Here is a 25,197-nt window from a genome sequence, read left to right on the forward strand (position 1 = left end):
ATCGGAGTTTATTCTTTTGTCACTTTTAAAAACGACACGTTGTCTTTTTTCCCGCTGCGCTCCGTTCCATAATGCTCTCCGTCGTCGCAGCTACGTTGTCTGTTGTTGAAACAAGAGTCCCAGCCTCTTTCTTGAGTAAAAAGCACTTGCTAAACATCAACCCTCAGCCTGTAGGAACGCTCCTTGTCCCTCCCGACGCCTCTTAACCTAAACGCCATCTTTACAACTGGTCCCGGATCAGTCGCCCCCTTCCTTTCCCACAGGATGGGATCGGAGCGACACTGATCCCGGGACGGTCAAGTGGTGGGGAGTATTCAAAGCTTCTCAAAATCTTTCTAATCCATTTTGAATCCTTTCTTATACCATTATCAGACCGGTCCGGTGCAACCACTATCTTTTTCACAAGGGGGGGGGGGGGGGGAGACACGACGACGACTGTTCAATAGTCTTTTTCCTGCTGCTCAAATAAGAGACCTGAGATTTTAATTGTCGATGAGCTACTCATTAGAGAGAGAGAGAGAGAGAGAGAGAGAGAGAGAGAGAGAGAGAGAGAGAGAGAGAGAGAGAGAGAGAGAGAGAGAGAGAGAGAAAATAGACGGACAAAAAAGGAACCCTACATTTTGGATTTGTGAGGTACGCGATCGTTGAAAACTTTGACACCCACAGGGGTTAAGTAGAAGAGGGGAGAACAATGGTAAACAACGTCCCCCGTTCCGGTTCAACATCTCGTCGTCGCGCTTTGTCTTCAGGCTCCGGGCGTCCGGTAACAGACCGTGGACTGGACAGCGTCTGGCGATACGCCTAGAGGCCGGCGCGCCGGGAGGCTTCCAGACAAAACCTCGGTTGAGACGAACAGAGAAACAAAGACGTACGAAGGTCCTCAAGAGAAAACAAAAAGTTTCTTGGTGTGTTACACCTCCTCCCCCGTCCCCCAGTAACACGCAGCTGCTTCCAAAAGGTGAGAGTTCACCCTCTCTACTACATTTAAGGCCAACTGTCGGAAAACAAAAGTCGTTTTTATTATATTTCGCTAAAAAGTTCAAGGTCTATCCCCGACCGGCGTTTACGTCGGGTCCAAGTCGAACAAAACTCCCCCGAGACGAGAGACAAGGGAGCTGAATGGAAACATACTAAATCCTCGGGGCAACAGGGGGGGGGGGGGGAGCAATGCCCCCCCCCCTCCCACCCCCCTAGAAGTCACCCTCAGGACACCTCTATGATCTCCATGCTGCCCGAGAAGCTGGACTGGCTCCCCCCCACCTTCCCCATCTCCTCCCGGGAGCGGCTCTCCATCGACATCCCGTCGCCGAACTCCATCTGGCAGCTCCGGCGCTTCAGCTGCTTCTCGAAGGTGCTCTCCTCGTGCCAGCTGCGCCGCGAGTCCCCGCGGTCCCCGCTCCTCTGCCGCCCGCGCCGCCTCACCGCCTCGAAGCCCTGGCTGCAGCTGTAGGCCGTAGTGAAGCCGCCGTTGCCGCCGCCACCGCCACTCAGGATGGCCGAGGTGGAGTAGAAACGCGTGGACTCGGAGGAGAGGTACCAGCCGCCCGCCAGGGAGGAGGTGGAGACGGTGACGGGCCCCAGCAGGATGTCGGAGTGCCAGCCCTTGAGGGCCCCACCTTGAGGGCCCCCCGCCTTGGCCAGGTGCTGCTGGCTGCGGGACAGGCCGAACAGGAAGCTTGCGTGGGCGCTCTCCTCCGCGCTGCCGCCGCTCCGGTGCGGCTGATGGGAGCACTGTGGCGGAGGAGGAGGAGGCTGGGGCTTGGGCTGCTTGGCGGTGGACGTAGACGCGGAGATGCCCCCGGAGGTCGCCGGTCTGGTGGAGGTCGCCGGGCCGTCCGCCTGCTCCTTGTCGGGGCTCTGCTCCGGGGTGGACTGCTCCGACACCTCCTCCACGGGGGAGAACTGGCAGGGCTTGCTGGCCGGCTCCTTGAAAGGGGACGGTTTGTAGTACTCCGAGGGGTCCCCGGGCCCCGCATGGGGGTTGAAGGCCCGGTGGGGGACTCCGCCACCACCACCACCACCACCACCACCACCACCACCACCAGCACCACCACCACCGCCAGCACCACCGCCAGCACCACCACTAGCACCACCACCACCGCCGCCTGGCTCCCCGTACGACTTGATGTCCAGCGAGAAGGAGCGCTTGAGCCTGGCGTTCTCCTCCGCCCCCTCCCCTGCCAGCTGCAGCCCGCTCAGGGCCTGGGCCAGCAGGCGCTCCTCGGGGACCCCGGCCAGCACGCAGGGCAGAGTGAGGGGCTCCAGCATGGACGGGTCCGCGGGGGGGAGCGGAGAGTCCCGACCGGCCGGAGCCTCCTGGACGACGGCGCCGGGGCCCTCCTGCGGGCCGGGGGCCGCCTCGCCGCCCGGCTCTGACTGGTGGAGGAGGGACTTCAGTTTGGCCTCAGTGCCATGGGGACACAACTTGATCTTCTTCTCGAAGTCCAAGAGCTGCCCCAGGAAGTTGAAGTTGGGGGAGATGGTCGGTCTCTTCTCCTTGACGAACCTGGCGAGGGAGGAGGGGAGGAGGGGAGGGAGGGAGGGAGGGAGGGAGGAGGGGACACACATAAAAGTCAGCAGAGAGGTCGTAGCGGCTATAGAATATGAACCGAATTCTATGGCCATCATTAGCAGGCATCATAAAGGCCCATCTGTAATTGGCAGTGACACTGGGGACAGTTTAATTAGAGGTCGTATGAGGATGTGGGTTCATTAGGACAGGCACGCTGTATTGTTGCAACCTACGGACAGTGGAATGTGCGCGCGGGGGGGGGGGGGGGGGGGGGGCGATAGAGAGAGAGAGAGAGAGAGAGAGAGAGAGAGAGAGCTCCGTGAAGAGGAATGTGACCTATGCCTCATACATGCAGCACCAGGCTACTGTACTGACAAGGTGTTTTACGGTTTGTTTTGGTTGGAAACACCACCTCACCTGTACGCCTCGTCCAAGGACATGTCCATCCGCTTCATGATGTAGGCGATGGCGATAGTGGCGGAGCGGGAGATGCCAGCGAGACAGTGGACGAGCACGCGAGCGTTGGAGGCTTTTGCCTTTTCTGAAACGAGACAAGCGTCACCGTGGACCTTCAGTCACATCTGAGAAGGAAAAGGCTGCGTTCTTCCCTCGTTCGCGCATCGTATACAGTGACCTTACGAACAAGTGTTTTTCCAAATACGCACACACACACACACACACACACACACACACACACACACACACACACACACACACACACACACACACACACACACACACACACACACTGTTGGTCTTAATAATGGTCACATCTTTAAACAGCAGAGAAATCTTTCCCTCATTACTCGAGAGGTCAAGGTGTCCCACAGGGTTCCTGTAGATTTCAACACATTCAATTTAAGACCTTTTTAAGACCAATTTAATACCTAATTCACGGCCATACTGGCAAAAGAAGTATGAAGGAAAATGACTATGAAAGAAGTAATTTTATACGAATTGTTGGGGGAACTGATTGTACCATACTGCTTACTTTTCAGCCTGGACATTCCCCCCAAACACATTTAAACAAGATACAGAGAAGTTATCGCAACATAGAAGTAACCTCCTAAACTTTCAAGACCTATAAAAAAACATATTTAAAGGGGAACTATTTTACTATTTCTTTCACTATTTGTGCACTTTTACACAATTCCTGTGAGTTTATGGAACACCTCTGTCATTTTTTTTTTTTTTTATTCATTGTTTTGTATTTCTAATCAAGTACTCAAAAACAGCATTTTTCTACCTCAAGATCTTAAGGTGTTTTGAGCCTGGGCTCCAACCACAATGGTAAACCACTGCCTCGCCTGAACATTATCATGCAGCGGTGTCTCTCTGACATCACAAATCATCACATTTTCAGATGACTCAGTTCAGTGAGGGTGAATATTGTGAGAGGAGAATTGGAAGAATGCGCCAATATGAGAATTAGAGACATAGATCATATTAATATAAGTTCACATAGCTAGGAAATAATGCTAAACACTCAAAAAGGCCATTTATAAGATAGTTCCCCTTTAAGACTTTTTAAGGGCTGAAAGTCTGATTATTAAATGTAAGACCTTTTAAACCTGGTGGAGTCTGCCTTTCCACCTGTGATTGATTACGGTGATGTGTTCTATATGAACGCCTCTGCTCACTGTCTCCACATGCTGAATCATGGGTCTCTCAGATTTATGTATTATTTATGTATTATATTTAAGAGTGAACTGGTCTTCCTGATGCGCACGTCTTCTCAGTCTCAGTATGTTCTGATCTACAGGGTAATTCTTAGTATTGGGTTCCGATAAACTGAATTGAATTGATTTACTTATAGTTTCTTTTCAATTTGAACGATGGAAATTACAACCTCTGTTCAAAGAACTTTTCTGCACTTTGTTGTTCCCAAGTAATTTTAATCAATTTCAATTTCCCACTTGAATCAGAAATGGGAAAGAAAGCTTTTAGGTTTTCTTCACCTACTGCTTGGAACAATCTTCAGTTTGGTCTTAAAACCCACAGCTTGGTAACCCTGAGTGTATTTAAAGTAAGCCTGTTGTAACCAGGTTTTCTGTGTGCAAATGTTTTATCTGATCATGTTGTAATGTTACTTTTATCTGTAATGTCTATGTGTTTATTCTGAAACTCTGTATTGCTGCTGTTCTTGAATAGGTCTCCCTTGTAAAAGAGATACTGGATCTCAATGGGACAAACCTGGTTACAATTCTTTTTAAGACATACAAGTAATAATATAAATCATATAATATTATTTTATATATAATATAACATAATAATATTATTACATTCTTATAATTAATAACAATAAGTATAATTAAATAATTAATTCATTAAGATAATAATAAGTAATACTATTAATAAATAAATAAAAAATAATAATAACAATAATAATAACAACAAAAATTACATTAATTAATTAAGATAAGTATTAATAATTATAATATGAATATACTAATACTTATTATAATATTAATAATAATAATAATTATTATAAATATGATCATTATAAATATAATAATACAAATTATAATAATAATAATAATAATAATAATAATAATAATAAAGGAATACATTAATTAAATATAATAGTTTGCCCCGCTGACCTATGAACTCCACCGATTTGTCCAACCACGGCAGGATCTTCTCGCCGAAGCTGTCGTTGACCGGGACGCGCAGGAAGTGGGACTCCGGGATGAAGTCTGGCTTGGGGCAGGTGTTGCTGGCGTTGAGGACGAACACGATGTCGTTCTGCTGCATCAGCTCCTGAGGGGAGGAGGAGGGAGAGGGGCCTTGAGACTCACATCGTTACGCAACGCCACGCATAACGACGACACAGACCCGACGAGGCCTCGAGTGCCGGGCCACATTTCTCACTTAATTACCAGGCTTGGGGCGGGGTCATAGTTCAGGAATATTGTTGAGAAATACCGTCGGTGGTGATTTATTTCTCATGGCCTCGGACCTCTGACCTCTCTGATGAAATGCATTATGTGTGGTGGACTGTGTGTATGTGTAACTATAGGAGGGATATGCGAAAAGACAAAGCTCAATTGCCTTGTGTACAATCGACAATAAAGTAATCTTCTTCTATTTACATATTTTATAAATTGGATATGTAACCATTTAAACCATGAAGTCAATTATTCGACCTTGATTGTGTTTGGGGATCACAGAAAGCGATTGGCCTACCGTTTTGGTTCAGTTCCAGTTTGTGTAAAAAAAGAAATAAGTGCTCTGCATCATTCTTTGCACTGAGATAGTGACACGGTAAAAGCAAGTTTCAAGTTTGTTTATTATTTGTCATAATAAAATACAGAATACTTTATGGTGAAATGCTTGTTTCTGTATGAGCCCCTGAGAGTGTGCTACATACAATAAAAAAAGTAAGTAAAAAAAAATTGTTAGAAGTAAGTAAAAAGTAAGTAAAGAATGTTCAGTCAATATACATATATACAATACAATACAGAGTAAAATGAGTAACAGTGAGGTACGATGCAGAAATTAAATGAGTACAAAACTTAGGGTAGGGTGCAAATGAGGTATGAATGTAGTGCAAATCTCTTTAATAATAGATAAATATAAAGTGTGTTAAAGTGTCTAAAGTGAGTAGAGTGAGTGGTAAGGTGAGTGTTTGTTTAAAGTGAGTGTGTACATGTGGATGTGTGTGCAGTGAGTGTAGATCAGGGGTTCCCAAAGTGGGAGTCGCCAGATGATTTAAAAAAAAAAGATTTCCCAATTTTATTTTAAATTTTTTTTATGCAGTCATGTCATCACAAACACTGGCATTTAAAGGGTACAAATAAAACAATTCCTGCACCAGAATGCAGGAAATGAAGTCTTTGTAACACAAAATGTCCTGGTGGGGGACCCCCCGCTTAAAAAGTGGCCTGACTGGGGCTATATTTCGCACTATATTTCCTGGCCTGAATGATTTCCTCATTTCCGGCCCTGGTTAAAAGCCTCTAATACTTATTAGTGTGTGCGTTTGAACGTTTGCAAAATTATACCGCCTATAATAGTGGGGGTTGCGGCTCTCTGACACTGTTATTTCGGGGGTCGCGGCCTGAAAACTTTGGGAACCCCTGGTGTAGATGATGGTTTGTTACATAGTGTCATTGTCATTGAGCATCCGGATGGCCTGTGGATAGAAGCTCCTTCTGAGTCTCTTACCGACTTTTTGGATCTACAGTACTAGCTAAAGTGAAGGAGGCGCAGTGGGACCGGCGCACGGTGGGCCTACCTTGTTCAGCACGTCGCGCTGGCAGCCCAGGTAGAGGTGGGCCAGGATGCGGGTGGGCCCGGTGTTGGTCACGGGCAGACAAGGCTGGGAGACGCAGGAGGGCACCAGTGTGGACTTGCCCTCACACAGACCGGGGAAGAGGTGGGAGAACTCAGAGAAGCCACCTGGAAACCCCAAAACAAACATCAAGACTTACTATCAAACGCTCACCTGAAGACACTAAAGCTTCTTCGTTCCTACATCAAAGAGTTTTTCTTTTCTTTTTTTTTTTATGGTAGACATCAGTCGATTTACGTTCGACTTTTCCCCTTGTGATGGTTTAGCTTCAGGCGCGGCGGTGTAATTCCGGAAATGTTATTCCGGAGGTGCAAATTATAGGGAGGAGGCGCCGACGTCGCTCTCCGGTGCCGGTGCTGTTTCGGGAGTCCTAACTTTTTTGGTCCAAGTATCGGCAAATACTGAGTACCGATCCGGTCCGTTCTTTTTATTCCGTTCTTTTTTTACCGAATAATATAGATGCGAGACCATCAGTTTGGGGTAGATGGACGAGAATGACCGTTTGAGAGATCAAACATTCTTGAATGTCAAAAATCAAGTCGCTTTGCATCTCTATGTATACTGTACATGCATCTCTATGCCTCAACTTACATGTATGTGGTATTGTGCATACAGTATATACAGATACCATGTGTATGTAAGTATTATGCTTCTACCTTTTTTGATTAAAGATTTAAATGGTTGGTCACAAAATAAATAATAATAATCAAGTCGCTTTGCATTGATTTTTGACATGATTCACGTGGTTCTCTGTGTGGGATTCAGGCACTGGGGGAACCGACTGATGATGCCCTGATGATTTTAGCAAACTACAGATATCGGTACAGATATCGATACAGGCATAACCACTGTGAACATCTCACAACGGAGACACAAAGTACAGACGGAGAAGGTCAGTGCACACACACACACACGTCATTATCTACAGATGATCCACCCTTGGCAAGGAAAAGGGATACAGAGCAGGTCGGTGGATACTGTCAGCGCACACTCTCCGGGTATGGATTACAAGCAGAAGTACGGGATCTAACTGGCCAGCGGAGTGCTCTGTTGTCGTGGTTCAGTCGATAGTTACACAGCAGTACATCTAACCACCTGCTACGGCCTTGTACTCCCTCTCCACATGGTTGCCTGGCAACAAGCCCTTGAACTGAGCCTCTTCCAGCCTCTCCAAGTCCCCTTCAGCCCGGCTGTCAGGACGGACCTGATGAGGCAATGTTCCCGATTGTTCCCAGAGTATCGCACTACCTCTGCACATTAATCTTCCGCCACAGAGACAAAATGGGACAGTTTTATAGCCGTATTAAAAAAACACAACCTTTATATTGTGTACATCTCACAGGTTATCGTAATTTCAGTTGAAGAGTCTGTATATTAGACATTCCATTCATGCTTTCAGGTGTTTTTTTTAATATATAATATTTAATATATGAATATTCTTTTTTATGTTTTCCCCGAATTCTCCCTGGGAATTATGGAACTCCATATCAGTGTCCGGTAGCGATTTTTACGTCATCATTAGAAGGTTTAGTTCTCAACATGCTATCTATGATATCCCACACCTGAAAGGGTTAACAAAAGAAAATGCTCAACTATCATTAAGATAAGATAAGATATTCCTTTATTCATCCCCCTTATAGCAGCATGGGGGAGAGGAGGTACAGGTATGGACAGGGTAATAGTAAATTTTATCTGAATATAGAAATATGAGAAAATAAAATAAACAGCGTAAACAATATAATTAACTCTGAATATAAAAATATGAGACAAATAAACTGGCCTGTATGCCCTATTGGTTATATTCTACATTACAATAAATATAGGCAATAAAATAAAATAAATACAATTTTAATCTGAATATATAACAGGTATATATAACGTTACCAGGTATCAAAAGTGGACTATATATAAATGTACAGAAATGCTGTATATACACTATATATATATATTTATTTGCACCATATATATATCTATCCACATCTGTCTGTACATACCTGCATATAATCCTTTTTACATATCTGTAGATACTATATCTATATCTCTACATGTCCCTTACCTACTCTTACTAGTTACGCTGCCAGCCAGTATGACTTACTACCATAGTGTCTTTATTATACCTGTATCACTGCACACATTAATACTACAACTCTACACATACATCTGATAAGCACTATTACTCCGTAGTACTCATTTATATATTTTATACCCAGTTGAATCACCTGTACATTGTATATCACTATTGCACTTTACTGCTACATTTGCACTCTGGTTGGATGTCAAACTTCTTTTCGTTGTACTGTACTTGCTGTATGATGGCAATACATTTGAATCTAATCTAAAGGAAGAACAGCCAGAGAGCGGGGGGGGGGGGTCCAGCGTGGGCCTTCAGGACTACCGCAGGCTATTATTTACAACGCCCGCGACTAGACTCTCTGCGCTCATATCCGCTCAAGTCCCACGTTCAGAGCTGTCACGCCTGCTGACGGATGGGCATACTGAGTTTCAGCGCTGTGACATTTCAGCGCATTGTTTATCAAGTGGACGGGGACGGCCAGAGCCCCCCCTCCTTTTTCTTTCCACTGAGAGGGTTGCGTAATGTGACCATGATGTAATGGTTGGATCGATGACTCCACCCTCTCTCTCTCTCCCCCCGCCTTCACTCTCTCTCTCTACTCGCTCTCTCTCTCACTACAATCTCTCTTTCTCTCTCTCTACTCTCTCTCTCGCTACAATCTCTCTCTTTCTCTCTCTCCCCCCTCCTTCTCTCTCTCTCTACTCTCTCTCTCTCTCTCTCTACAATATCTCTCCCCCCCTCCTCTCTCTCTCTCTCTCTCCCCCTCCTTCCCCTTCTCTCTCTCTACTCTATTTCTCTCTCTACTCTATCTCTCTCTCCCCCCTCCTTCTCCTTCTCTCTCTACTCTATTTCTCTCTCTACTCTATCTCTCTCTCCCACCTCCTTCTCCTTCTCTCTCTACTCTATCGCTCTCTCTACTCTCTATCGCTCTCTCTACTATCTCTTCCCCCCCTTCTCTCTCTCTCCCTCTCTCTCCCTACCCCCCCTTCTCTCTCTCTCACTCTCTCACTTAGCCATAGCCTTTTGAAGAAGAAAAAAAAAGTTAATTTCATGCTCTCCACGACTAGGTCACGGTCTGAGCGGGTTATACAACAGCGTTCTCTGTTATCTGCTGGGTGTATATAAAAGAGGGAAGCTGGATTTCCCCTCGTAGATTATTAAGGACCTCGCAGAAACTAACGCTTGTTATTCAAAACCCTGATAAAAGGCCAAAGGGAAGTTCTGCGAGGTTCGTCGTGACCAGAGAGAACCAAAGAAGAGGAACCACATCAACGGATTCTTGTTAAGTTTGAGGTTTCGCTAAAAGCAGTAGTAAAAAGATATGAGGATATGAGAACTAAAGGTCAACTCCGGTCAGGTTTTTACAGGATATTTACAAAGGTGTCATTCCTGATACATTCTCTGTCTCCAACTTGGATAGGTGTTAAAACCTTCCCCCCGATATTAATCCTTATATATTTCAAATAGAAAAGTTGCAGAAACACACTTCTTCAATCAATATCTTTTATTTTTTTTTTTTTTTTTTAAACCTTCTTACTGTATGCTACTATTATGCACTTTTCCACCAATTAATCTTCTACCTACTATACTAATATGTCTCTACTACTATGCACTCAACACTGCAGCACCCAAGTTTCAACACTGTTTGATGAACATTGTTAATCAGCTGAAAGAGTTGTACCCTTCCTGCTGACTTGTCGTACAGAACTTGTAAGTCGCTTTGGATACAAGTGTTCAGCTAAATTACTAAAGGTAAAGGTAATTGAGTGTTTATTTGTCATTTTATTAGAAACATTTCAGTGCCATTGCACTTGTATGTAAAAATTAAACACTTTGGCAGTGATACATTATATTTCAAATATATACCATTCATATCAGGGGAAACGGTTGTGATATTATATTATATGACCTCAAATGTTACTACTTTGTAACCGAAGGTCTTTGGTCAAAGACCCACGATACTAATCTGTAGGCCTACTCTTACTTCAGCGATCATGTGTGAGAGATGAGGTATCACTTCTGTTTTTTCTTTTTCTTAAATGGGTGGGTATCTCCTTGCGAAATGTAACTCTTTATCTGGAAGACGTTGCTGTCCTGAGGCTGTGGAAAACAAACCAACGGCATGTCCAATATTTTGAGGCAAAGGCCCCTTTTTTATCACCATTCATCAGATGTACAATACAATCTGCCAGGTGAGTCATTAGTTCTGGTGTGAGCTGCAAGTGGAGCAGGTGGCTTGAATGTAATGTATGTCACCAGGCTGGTTGTGAGGAGCTGATAAGGGGAGGGAGGGCCGGTAAACAGGGTCAGGTTCAGCGAGACCTCGCCTCTCCAGACAGACGCGTTGGCTTCCAGCGATTTTCCAAACCTGTCCTGTAATTCAGCAGCTCTGAGAGTGTGTTCCAAAAGTGAAGGCGGGTATTAGTTTCTGCCGCTTCTGCGCTCCCTTTTGCGGTCTCTTAAGAAGGAACGTGCCGACGCCGTGGGAAATGCGCCTACCGTCTTCTCCGGAGTCGGACAAGAAGATAGATACCGATTTCCTCTCTGTGCGTTCAGTAGAAAGCTATTTTGAGCTAGCCTAGCTTAGCACGAATGAATGGAAGCGGCTTCGGACCACTAGCCTAGCTTAAAGCTGTTTTTGGCCAACAGCTAGGATCGTGGTCCATATCTGCTTTCATTTGTGCTAAGCTAATATTAGCACAAATGCTAGCTAACAGCAATGGGATGACATAGCAGCTCTAATGTTTGGTAGCAACTTGTAAACTTGTGTACTCACATTTTTCTTTAGTGGTTGCAACATTCCACAGATTCCATTATTCCAGCATAGAGGTATGAGCTGCAAAACACAGCGGTTCCATAGCCTGAAGTCTTATGTAGTACACGTCCAAATTTTCAAGAATTCTGTTCAGAAATTTGTCTTTGAGAGAGGTTTTAGTAAACCGACGCCAAAAGAAAAGAGTTCCAAATTATATCCAAATATTATCTTTATTAGCTTTTTCCTGGTCGCGCAGGACCGACAGCTTTTTCTTGGCCACGCAGAACCGACAGAAGACAGAGAGAGGGAGAAACGGGAGGAAAAGAAGGGAAGACATGCGGCATATGGTCACCGGGTGTGGGAAACGAACCCAGGACGACCGCTTTGCGACTCAGCGCACTATGTGGTGTGCTACTGGAGCGCCCCCAAAATCCATTTCTGACATCCACCTCCGTGCGTTATGAAGTCTGAGTCACAACTGATTTTCGCTTGTCAACTTTCACCTAGTTCCTAAATTCGCCCCCCCCACCCCCCCCCCCCCCCCCCCCAACAAGAGGCATTGTTGGAAGCGGACACTCGTTGGCTACAACAAGTGTCTTGTTCTCGAGCGTATACTGTCCGACGTGGTCATTTGATGTGCGGCCTGTAAAAAGACACTCGCCTGACATATCGTCATGTAACTCGAGAACCGAGGCATGGAATTGGTCGAGTGAGGTGGCGTTCGAACGGCGGAAAATAGATGTTTCGAACGGTATATTATATGTTCGGCGAAAAATGCAGCCCTGAGCCGGTAGATGCTCGCAAAGTGCCGTGACGTGCCATCTCCGACCACTGGTAGACCATAGGGGTGGAACGGTTCACAAAATCGACGGTTCGGTTCGGTATCACGGTTTTAGGTTTACGGTTTTCGGTTCAGTTTATGTTGTTTTTTATTTAAAATAAATGTAACACGGGGTGGGCGGCTAGGTGGCGCAGCGGAGATTGCGCTCGTCACCAATGCGAGAGACTCCGGTCTCGAATCCGGGTGTCAGCATTGCCTCCGGCTTGGGCCAGCCGTCATACTAACTGAGTTAGCGGGAGGGAAGTCACTGGGGTGGTAATCTGGCGTTGTGGACAGCGACTCCTACAGGTCAGGTCAGGGCGCCTGCACAGCAAAAGACAGGAAGTGGTGAAGGCAGTGTGACCTCCCACGCATTACACTTCACCGCGCTGTCAGGTGAAAAGAGAGCCGCTGGCTGTCTCTGCATGTGTCGGAGGAAGCATGTAGTAGACCTTGACCGACCAGTAGGGGGCACATGTGCACAACGACCAGGTAGGGGACGGGGGAATTGGCATAACGACTAAATTGGGATGTGGGAAAAGCACAGAAAATCAGGCGGAGAAAAAGAGGATAAAAAAAATTATATAAATGTAACACTCCAAAAATACCATACATCAGCATAAGATATATAGCCAAAAAATAATCCAACTTTTCAGTTATTCTCAAGGACGTAGTCATGCAAAAACTGAAAGAATGAGGCCATTTGACATCAGGCACATTCAGTGACGGTTAGAGCTAGGAGAGATTGTGGTACAGCAAGAGCTCGTTATTGAACACAAACAGTTATATTATCGTATAGCTTACGCTCTGCTCTATTGGAACTATCCCTTTATCCAATCTAATAATGAATCATTTTCTCCACATGCACACACCCATCCGCCTGGCCACACCCACATCCGCTCCTCTACATAAGCCGGGTCGTGGCCACACCATCAGCTCCTTCCCTATTTTCACCACCGATAGGCCGACAGCACATCTGGTGGCCGACTCTTCGCCTCGGCTCGCTCTCGTCATAAGGCGGCGAGCAGCAGGGGTGAACGGCCTGGTTTTAGTGTTGTGCTGGAGCCGAACGAGAGTTCTCTTGCCTCTTCTCCATTTCCGATGGAAACTGAGGATTACATGGAGGGGGCGGGAGCTCTCTTGTTCGAAGCCCCAGTAGAGACGTATCACTCTCCCCCTCGGGGAGTGGCAGGGGGTGCTGCGTCTCCTTGGGGTTCCTTGTACTCCAGGGTTGGGTTAGAATCTCTGACCCCGAGACAAGATGCCCAGCTATCTGCCGCGTCGGACGTTGGCGGCTGAGGCAGCCTCCCGTACGCGAGTGACATGGAGGAAGGTATGCAAGGGGAGTTGCTTGCCTTGTTCCCCGAGCTCATGGCGGCCGCCGCAGCCGCTAATGGCGTGGCGTTGCCGCAGCCACTGCCGGCACCTGTTCCTGATGACATGATAGGTCATCTCTGGCAACGTCGTCCTGTGAGAGAGACGGGCGTTGTCTGCCCATTCTTCCCAGCAATGGAGGCTTACGTGGCACAGGGACAGGTAATATCCCGCATCATTGGCCTTACCCCCGCCTACGTGCCAGTCACGCGGGTGGTGGCTTTGGTCCAGGGGCTAAAGGACGGGGTGCCTCGGCTTGATAGCCCGATGGCAGCCATACTTTGCCCCGAAATGGTGTGGGAGCCATTAAGGAAGCCGGTTCCCCAGGGGAAGTCGGCTAGGCAGTTGGCATCGTGGAGTGACCAGGTGTACATCGCCTCGACACAGAGCCTGGCTGCGACCTCCAACATCGCGCACCTGGCGCGCTACATGTCGGGGCTGATGGTGGGCGGGTCGGTATTGGATGACCATTAACGATACCTTCACGCCCAGGCGGCTGGAGCCATCCTGCACCTTACCCAGCTGCAGGCGATAGCCGCCGGGAAGGAGCGCGCCCTGGCCACTCTCATCCAGCGCCACCTTTGGCTGGAGCAGGCGCGGGTGCCGGACCAGAGGAGGATTCCGCTGCTCATGGCCCCCCTCTCCGATGCTGGATTATTCGGGTCGGCCATGCAGCAGATGACGGCAGCCTGCAGGGAGATGGAGGAGGAGCGCTCCGTGCTCCAGCCACATTTCCCCCGACCCGATGCCATCGGTGATGTCCGGAAGAAGCAACGCCGGCAGAGGGCCGCGACCTATACTCATATAACTAGGGTTATAGAATAACCTGACGTTATATTTGAACCTCTGTTGTCAAGCCTCGTCAATATACCCCCCTTCCCCACTAATCGAACTGGTGTCGTGGAGTCACTTCGCTAGTTTGCGGCTAAAGTTAGTTAGCTCGTAGCTAACGTAACGTTAGCCTAGCTCGAGGCTAACGTTATATAACCGAACAATACACACATGCCCCGAACCGTGGAGGTCGTATCGAACGGTGTACGGTTCGAATGCATACCGTTCCACCCCTAGTAGACCAGCGTTGATATTCCTACTGTCGATTATAGCCTCACGGCGAACAGGATGTGAATCGACGGGCGAGGGCGGGGCTTACCTGATAGCAGGTGGACGGAGGGGAAGTTCTTCTCCAGCTTGGCCAATAGGACGCCTAGGAAGGCCTCAGAGGACAGATTTGCCGGGTCAGAGGAACTCTGGTCATACACGACGACCTCCTGACCTCCCTGCAACTCCAACTGACGCACACACACACGCAGAAAGGAGGAGGAAGAGTTAATCATACAACAATGTTAATCAGCAATATGTGTCAGCTAAAACCAAAAGGGAGGAAGGGTTAGTCAATCAATGAGGTAATCCGACACACACCCACGAACAAAACACACACACACACACACCCACGAACAAAACACACACACACACCCACACACACACGAACAAAACACACCCTCACACGCTAGATAATCATCAATAAAGTGATAAAGGCAGAGAGTAGACAAACACGACAAACACCAATCCACATGTGGGCTAATCGGGAGGAACCTACACCCACTTGCACAACAATTCCAAGAAGATTTATTACTCTTTTAATATGCACACGCGCACACACGCGCACACACACACACACACACACACACACACACACACACACACACACACACACACACACACACACACACACACACACCTCTACACAACTACTAACTAACTGCTGGTCGCCTGTTACAAGCTACATTGTGTTCCGCCGTGTTCAGCCTTTCACAGAGACAAACGCCCACTCACACTCCTGAGACCAAGATGGCCTGAACCCATAAGAACACGTCCACCGACAGAAACGCGGCTAGTGGAAAACCCGTCTGACAGGCCGCTCATGAGGCGAGAGTACATTATGGCGCACAAGCAGAGACACACACGTGTATTCACACTCACACACACTCACACTCACACACACACACATAAGGGACCGGGGGCTTTAATAAAATGTACAGATCGAATGTCTCAGACGCTGACCTACTTCCATGTTTGATTATTGCCGTTGCAACACCGGCTACCGCCGCCGGGCCAATCGCGGCGCAGAGGCCGACATAAGCAAAACGGCCCCCATCAGCACTTTCAGCAAAAGCGTTCTACAGAGACAGCCTGCGCCCTAGACTCTCTCTCTCTCTCTCTCTCTCTCTCTCTCTCTCTCTCTCTCCCTCCTTGTGTGTGGGAGCTGACATCACTCACCCATGGCACCCAGACAGCAGCGCACCAACAAACACTAAAGCCAAGCAGCCTGCCTGAAGTAGAGGAGCACAGATTCTGTTTCATATGCTTTTTAAACAGAGGGCAGTTATGAGCGCCTCTGGCTAAAGCATGATATAACAAAACCAGAGTTTCTCCTACTTTTTGTAGCAGTGCTTGTTTGAGTTTGAATTTTGGTTTTGATTTCAATACTCTTCCCTCTTTGGTTGCCGTTTTCTTTTTTATTCCAGTACAGACTACAGTGCTAAAGGTTCATACATGGATACTTTGTTGTGACATAAATGTACTGAGTCCATTTATTCTACTCTCGGGAGGGTAAACTGAGCCTAAATGTCATCTTTTCTAACGTGTAATGATTTCTATACGGTTGCTAAACCACTTCTGCTGAAGGTATACAGAGGAAGCGGTAAAGACCGGCCAGGCGAGATAGTGACCGACTTCTAACTGTATGGTTAAATGGTAAATGGCTGCATTTATACAGTTATTTTATCCAAAGTGCTTTACAATTTGTTCCTCACATTTTACCCATTCACTCACACATTCACACACCGACGGCGGAGGCGACCATGCAAGGTGCCGACCTGCTCATCGGGAGCAGTTAAGGGTTAAGTGTCTTGCTCAAGGACACCTCGACACGCTGCCCGGGAGGAGCGGGAATCAAACCGGGAACCTCTGGATTACCAGACGACTGCTCTACCTCCCGCACCACGGTCACACACACATCTAGGCTCAAGGCTTGCTGAGGCGCCACTGAGCACACCTGAGCTGAGACCAGTTGAAGTGACTTTCCAGTACTATTAATAATAGATTTTATATATATTTATTATTTTATTTATCATATATTTATATTTCAAATTATTCGAATAGTCGTTTATGCCAAAATTGTTTGGTCTCAAGAAATATAGTTTCCTTTGTTTTTACCAGCAACTACGAGTATTGAGAGGGGACCCTATCAATTGTTACACCGCTGAACGGCATGCTGGGTACAGCTCGCTAGCTAGCCAGGTAGCATAACGGTCTGTTAACAGCTTTTACATTGTAGCAAAGTTTTGTACGTTTGCCAAACAAAATCATATATTGGGGGGACATTTTCGATTAGTATTCGAATAGTTCCCGGTGACTATTGAATAGCAGTTTTGTTTTTGTTTTGCCCATCCCTGATAGAATCATAGAATCATGTTTATTATTTCCTAGTATATGGCATATATGGAGAATTTGACTTGGCAATGGAATGCTCTTCTTCACATTAGGCTACTCATCAAGCACAAGGCTCCACGTGCAAACCGGACGGGATCCCTCCAAGGACAGGTGGACTGGTACTAGTGCAGTGACCACAGATGTCTCTCACACTGCATTTCAGTGTCTCTCAGTGCATTTCTGCATTTTGCTATGATACCCCTCTAGCTTATGGAATGAACTCCAAAGGTCCTTAAAGCTTGAGATTCTCCCCTATGTTGCAGAGTTTAAAACCCTGATCCCCAACCTTTGTCAATCAAGTTGTACGTGTTTTAATTGATTTGTTATCCTTTGTTGTCTTATTGTATGATTTTATATACCATAACGGTTTGTCTGTCAACATAACTGTAAGGTTTGTCTGTCAATATATCTGTAAGGTTTGTCTATCAACATGTCTGTAAGGTTTGTCTGTCAACATGCCAGTAAGATTTGTCTTTCAACATAACTAAGGTTTGTCTTTGTCTGTCAACATGTCTGTAAGGTTTGTCTGTCAACATGCCTGTAAGGTTTGTCTGTCAACATAACTAAGGTTTGTCTTTGTCTGTCAACATGTCTGTAAGGTTTGTCTGTCAACATGCCTGTAAGGTTTGTCTGTCAACATGCCTGTAAGGTTTGTCTGTCAACATATCTGTAAGGTTTGTCTGTCAACATGCCTGTAAGGTTTGTAAGGTTTCTCTGTCAACATGTCTGTAAGGTTTGTCTTTCAACATGTCAGTAAGGTTTGTCTATCAACATGTCTGTAAGGTTTGTCTGTCAACATGTCTGTAAGGTTTGTCTATCAACATGTCTGTAAGGTTTGTGTGTCAACATGTCTGTAAGGTTTGTCTTTCAACATGTCAGTAAGGTTTGTCTGTCAACAGGTCTGTAAGGTTTGTTTGTCAACATGATTGGTCGTCGTACATTCAGTGGAATTGAAGGGACAGGAAATGCACTGGAGGAACCACAGTAGTGCAGTGGTCAACACTGTTGCCTCACAGCGAGAGGGGGGGTTGTGGGTTCAAACCCCAGTAGGGGGCCTTTCTGTGTGGAGTTTGCTTGTGTTTGCATGGGTTTCCTCCTACACCTTAACTCATTCCCCGCCAATAACGAGTATACTCGTTATTGGCCGCCATCGCTTGACCGCCAATAATGAGTATACTCGTTATTTGGTCAGTTTTTCTTTTTTTCGATTTTAATATCCTATACACTCTCACGGACCTCTGTGTTATCATTGGAACTCATTCTGAGACCCCCGAGAGTGCAATGCCAACCGGATCCTGCTAGGTGGCACTGCAGTATCGCCTACCCTTTGAAACCTTATTTCACACTGTGTGTTACATTTTATATGGTCCGGGCAGAGAATTTGGACCTAGGCAAGTGAAACGCTTCATTCGAGCACCTTGGAACGCGTCCAGCACACTTGATGCATATTTTGTGCCATTTCATGTCAGGGACCCGATGGACATTAATACTGGAAATCACGATCAGACAATTGGAATATTAATTTAGGAATAACTCCTAGCAAAGGTAAGGACTATATGACATCAATCCTACAATGATTTCACATCGATCGCAACGATCAACGTATGTAGTATTCAAAACGTATGCCGTTGCTGATGATCAAGGGTACTATGACTATGCGTGCACCTCATGGTACCAAAGCACCTCAAAGGCGCTTAAAACAAAATTACAAACATCACAAAACAAACTGGTCAGACTACTACTTGACCTGAACCCCAGAACCCACCTCACCCCTGCCCACTTTGCCAACCTAGGATGGCTTAGAGTAGACGACAGAGTACAGAAACTTACAATGGGCCTGGTCTACAAGATACACTATACGACCGGGGTGCCCATGTACATGTCAAAATACTTCCCAAAGGTCAGTGAATACCACAACCACTACACCAGAGGAAGCTCAACAAATCATGTTAAACCCAGATTCGGCTCAAACAAGGGACTAAACACGTTTCGCAATTATGCCACAACAATGTGGAACGCCCTACCCAAAGCTGTAAAGGAATGTGAATCCCTGCCCACATTCAAAACCGCTCTTAAAGAGCACCTACGGGAGGCTGCAATTCGAAACTGGCCACCGTAAATGCCCAAAACCCCCACCACCTCCTAATAGACAGTCTCCTCCCCACCGCATGTATATATTCCCTCCCCGCCGTATGTATATTTCCCTCCCACCCACCCACCCCCTCCTAATGTACAGTCCCCTCCCCATCATATGTATATACTCTGTCAGGATCTAGGGGTAACAGTACTGTATATTTGAATACCGCTTATGTCACAAATGTATCAGTACTAAATACCTATATGTCCCTATGCCATAAATGTCATGTATGTTGTGTATGTCATAAATGTCTATATGAATTGAAAATGGGGGACCCTGATGGAAACAAGACAAACGTCTTTCTCAGGTCTGCATCCCCTTAACAATTGTATGTATTGAGCCGTACTGTATTGTACCCATTCTGCAATCTGTTAAATAAAGTTTTCATTCATTCATCAGAGCATCACAAAACGACCCCCCCCCCCCCCTTTGATGCCTTAATGATGAAACATAATACCTATTATATACCTTTGATTTGGAAATAATATCGTGTCCAGGCGAGCAACGCGAGCGACTTTCACAAAATGCACATAGCGCTCCATAACTCAGCTTCCAGGAATTAGCCCGGATCACTCTGAAACTATACAATATTCACCACGGGATAACACGCAAATGTATACATGAAAGAATTAACAATTTTTTACATATTGGACTACAAATAGTGTCTGTCAAATGAGCCGGACAATTTTCTCCATAGCTATAATATAGAATATACAATAGATCCGCAAAGATCGTGAAATGTCGTGAAAATAGGGAATGGAAAGCTGGCGCTAGAGAACAGAGATGGGGCGTGGCAGGCGTTGAATGAGTTAAAGACGTGCATGTTAGGTCAATGATGTTGCAGCTGGAGACAGTCCTGAGGCTGCCCACTGCTCCTCACTAGTCCTACCTGGTTGGAATGGGTTAAACGCAGGAGACGAATTCTGGGAAGTATTATGTCAAATGTGGTAAATAAATGGTAATGGTTTTATCCAAAGCGCTTTAAAAACGTTTGTTCCTCACATTCACCCACATTCACACATCGACACAAGGTGCCAACCTGCTCATCGTGAGCAGTTAAGTGTCTTGCTCAAGGACACTTCGACACGCTGCCCGAGAGGAGTGGGAATCAAACCGGGAACCTTCATATTACGAGACGACCGCTCTACCTCCTGAGCCACTGTCGTGCTTGATGAATAAAGATATTCTATTCTATTCGTTTAGCTAACCTTTTACCGACTTCATTTTGCCCATATGGTGCAGTGGTTAACACTGTCGCCTCACAGCAAGAAGGTCCTGGGTTCGAATCCCGCTTGGGGACCAGGTTGCCGGGTTGCCAGGTACCCAGGTGGGGTATCTCCCGGGCCTTTCTGTGTGGAGTTTGCATGTTCTCCCCCCCCGTGCTCCCAAGGGTTTCCCCTCCCGATAAGATAAACCCAATGGAAAAACATGCAGAACAGATGGCTAACGCTGTCCCGTCCCTGATGAAGATGGACAGGAGCACGCTGCTACCCAGGTCTGCTCCCGGCTGCCCTAGGGGGGGAGGGCGACTGGGGGGGGGTCAAGCGCAGAGAGGCATTGAATCGGCAAACCAAAAAGAAAATGCATGTGTGTGTTCGTATGTGTGTCGCCCATCTCACATGTGTGTCTTCGCTGCATGACAATGTAGCAATGTGTGCTACGAATAAAGACTTCTTCTTCTTCTAGGTTAGGACCTAGAAGAACATATCCATATGGGCAAAATTAGGTCAGTAACAGATTCACAAGGCCAAGGTACATTGTTGGTTTCTCTCCGTCATTAGATGAAAGTCAGACGAAGAGGTTAACTGGTTGATGATAACAGCGGCCCTACAGTATGTATTGTTGTGGTTAAGCAGCTCTTTATAGCCACTGTACATACCACCTGGTCAACATGCACTTCACTTCCCACTTCCCGTGGCAGCATTGTCATCCTCACATCTGGTTCCTGCGTTAGTGCTCCCTTCCTATCGCCCGCTATTCATTCACTCACACACAGACATTATGGGCAAAATGCCATCCGAATGTGGGCCGAAAGGCAGCGCTGCAGAATTCTCAATGAGCGTGTTTACATGTGTGCACGGTTTTCCAGCGAACAGTTCACGTCCCGGTTAAGGTGCTATTCAGGACTGGGGTCGGGTGGCCTTTGCGTTTTTCTTTCCCCCGTTCTGGTGCCAAAGCCAGTACTTTATTTAAAGCCATGGAGGTCCTTTAATAGTGCCGCGGAGGAATCCCTTTGTTTGTTCCCAGACAATAGCTTCAATCTCACACCTTGGCCAAGGGGAATACCCCCCCATCTCCCACCACCTCCCCTCCCTACTCCCCTCTCTCTCTTCAGGGTAACCTGGTCGGCCCACGATGGAAGCAACTCCTCTTACATGTACTTTGATCTGTGTGTGTCACTAATAAATCCATATTGACCATTGAAGATCCGTCCACACGCATAATTGATTAATCGATTGATGCCAAAGTAATTTTTTCTTCTTCGCATGGCAACGCCGAATCACCGATTGGAATGAAAAACAGGTCTTGTTCTGTGAGGAGAGTTCGGGGTTGTTTCACGTCGCTTTTCAACTCTGCCGCAGTTTATTGTTTATTTTTTATTAGGATCCCCGTCAGCTCACGCCTGCTAGTCTTCCTGGGAAGAGGCTCCATACGTCCAGCACAACCACAGACGCAAAATAGAGACAAAAACATTCATCACAACGATAAAAGCAAAATAGACACATAAGAAACATTAATCACAACAATAAAGGCAAAATAGACACATAAGAAACATTAATCACAACAATAAAAGCTAAATAAATACCATGACCATGTTGGACCTGTCACGGCCCTCATTCATCAATAGTGTGGGTAGAACATTTCTATTTCCACACGTAAGCACGGAATGTAGAACTAGTGTACGCACAGGGAAGTCGGGATTCATCACACGGTGCGTACGCAGGCTCTATGCTCCTCCGTGTTGATGAATACCACTTTGTTCTACCGTCAATGCTCGTGCATGATTATCCATATATGGTCATGAAAATGAGGAAACACCCCCCATGGGATGTGAAATAATGGACTGACCCGAGCGGGACTCTGAGAAACTCCACGGAGAATTCACTGCTGTCGAACCAAGAAGACACTATCGCGTATTATGGGATAAATAAAAGGCGGATTTGTAAACGGTGATGTCAGATATCAACGGCTCCCTAAGACCATTGCTGCAATTCTGCCTGGACAGCTCAAAATACTAATAAAGACCGTTCGTTGACCACTGTTTGGCGTTGGTTGTGTGTCATTATAACCGTGCTGTAATATGAATGCCTTTATTAGTTGTGTTCGATTGGCTATATGATTTTTAGAGGCATCTATTTTGTTGTCGGCTAATAAAGACCGCGCTGGAATATGACTGCCTTTTCCCGTGTTGTTTGATTAATACACATGGATTAAAGTTCTCCTCAATTCTATTCCAAATCGCGATGGATCTCCCGTCAATTTTCTACCTGCTGCATATGATTTCTAGAGGCATACTACAATCTATTTTGATGTCAGTATTGGGTAGCCTATATAAACAATATAATACGAGAGCATATACAAGAACAATGAATCTCACTGCATAGCCTGCCCAATACATGAACTTGAATTCCATCATGTTTGTGTGCGGGACTCACAAGGCTGTTGTCACAATGGGTGGTACCGGTGTACAGTAATAATAACAGTCCACACAATATCACGATCCATGCCATAGCCTATGTTCTATTAGGACATGATCTGTGACGACAAATGTTCTAGAATGTTTGATTAAGATATCATACTCTGACAGCATGCCTATGAGCAACAAAAACGCGAACTTGAATCCCATCATATAGTCTGTCCACTATCTGCATGGTGTCATTGCAATGCGTTTTCTATTCTTTCTTATACAGTAAAAAGGGGGAAGAACACTATATTCATATGACTTATTCTGCTTACAGCTTCGAAATTCCACTTGTTTCGTTTAACGTAAAGCCTTTTAAATATAATCAAAACGTTCCCGTGTTTCGGCGGTCTGTGCGCAAAATAATAACGAGTTGAGCTTTATGATTTATGATGAATTGAAAATGGGGGACCCTGATGTAAACAAGACGAAAGTTGGTCTGCATCCCCAATTAACAATTGTATGTACTGAGCTGTACTGTACTGTACCCATTCTGCAATCTGTTAATAAACTTTTCAATCAATCAATCAATCAAGCTACGCGGAGCGCAGTCAGTCAGTAGCCTACACCCCGTATATTCCGATAACGCTATATAAACCATGCTGCATTCATTCTGAGAGAAAGATCTATTATTCCAAATGCTATTTATAGGGTTTTGACCATAATTACACTACAGTTGCTATTTTACAATGAACTATAATGAACTACGGTTCGTACAGAACATGCCAATGTTATTATGCACAGAAGCTCATTTCCTTGTTGTAATAATATATTCTACCACTGGGCGCCAGGTAAGTGTGGTCTGACCTGTGCGTAGATGTAAGCACGGAGTCAAGTTCAAATTGAAATTGATGAATCCCACTCTTTGCTTAGAAATGATCGTACGCACAGGGTAAGCACAGATCTGTGCGTAGAACACGTTGATGAATGAGGGCCCTGCTGGTGCCACTCTCAGTTCTCTGTACTCAGTAACCCGACCCCGTTCAGGACAAGCTGTTTATACGCACCCGGTCACATCCCTGTATAATACATGAATAAATAGAAACCGTTTTTCAATGTTACCATGGGAACAGAACCTACGCAGGCCCCCCCAACCCCCCCAACGTCATACTTCACATTGGAAGTATTGTACCTTGCGTTGTATACCGTTTACTCTTACTCATACAGTATATTCAGATTCAAATATTCAGACCCTCATCTGCACCTTTGTTTACACTGTTTATTGTACTCTTGTTTTTATATTCAGATCTAATTTGATTGCCTATATTTATGTCTTTGTACTATTACTCTGCCCGTACCCCGTCACCATCCTCCCACCTGCTATGACGCCCGAATTTCAATATAAATCAATAAAGGAATATCTTATCTTCTCTTAGCTTATAAGAGGAGATCCGGGACGTGGTCTTGTTTAACCTGCACCAGATCTGGGATCAGTGGGATGGGAGAACACGGTGTCCCCATTGGATGAATATGGGAATATAAACGTGCCCGGTGAGCACCCGCGATAAAGAGTTCCACAATACAAGGCCTGAAAGGAGGGTGTGTGTAGATCTCTCTGCTCCAGGGCTCTTCTAGTTGCACTGTACGCCTCATACATCAGAGCGGCTCGTCGCTACGCAGGTGCAACCACTCAAGAGGTCCCCACACACACACACACACACACACACACACACACACACACACACACACACACACCACACACACACACGCACACACACACAGCTGAACATAGCAGGGGTGAAGGAGTCCTGCACACGTTTTAAGGAAATACACGTTCTCTACCTCGTTGCACGCAGGGAATTAATTACAGCTCCCAAATGGTAGGAAAATGTTGCCTCAGTAACAAACCTAGCAGACAGACATCCTCTTAAAGCCTCTTATTCCAATGTCATGCCAGACCACAAATAAAGGGGCAGGCTGGATTCAACCCCAAAAGCGAGGACAAAAAGAAATCTCTTTTGTTGTAGAAGAGGCCGCTAGGAAATTCATATGCCTGGGTTTCAAGCGAAACCTCTGAATTCAGTGAATAGATATATATATATAGGTGAGTGAGTGAG

General features: G+C 46.0%; 1 protein-coding gene across 1 annotated transcript in view; it reads right to left on the reverse strand.

Moving 5' to 3' along the window:
- Positions 1-1,156: 1,156 nt before the first annotated feature.
- The window catches only part of dusp16 (dual specificity phosphatase 16), a gene marked incomplete at its 5' end in the record, with an annotated part of 25,846 nt that continues 1,805 nt past the window's right edge, over positions 1,157-25,197 (reverse strand). Inside the window, 5 exon segments of the mRNA XM_084330955.1 lie at positions 1,157-2,506; positions 2,930-3,053; positions 5,113-5,272; positions 6,750-6,913; positions 14,980-15,118. Of these exon segments, the coding sequence (XP_084187081.1) occupies positions 1,204-2,506; positions 2,930-3,053; positions 5,113-5,272; positions 6,750-6,913; positions 14,980-15,118 (1,890 nt within the window).

This window comes from Notolepis coatsorum, assembly GCF_963971535.1.
Source record: "Notolepis coatsorum genome assembly, chromosome: 15".
In the NCBI taxonomy this organism is placed as follows: domain Eukaryota; kingdom Metazoa; phylum Chordata; class Actinopteri; order Aulopiformes; family Paralepididae; genus Notolepis; species Notolepis coatsorum.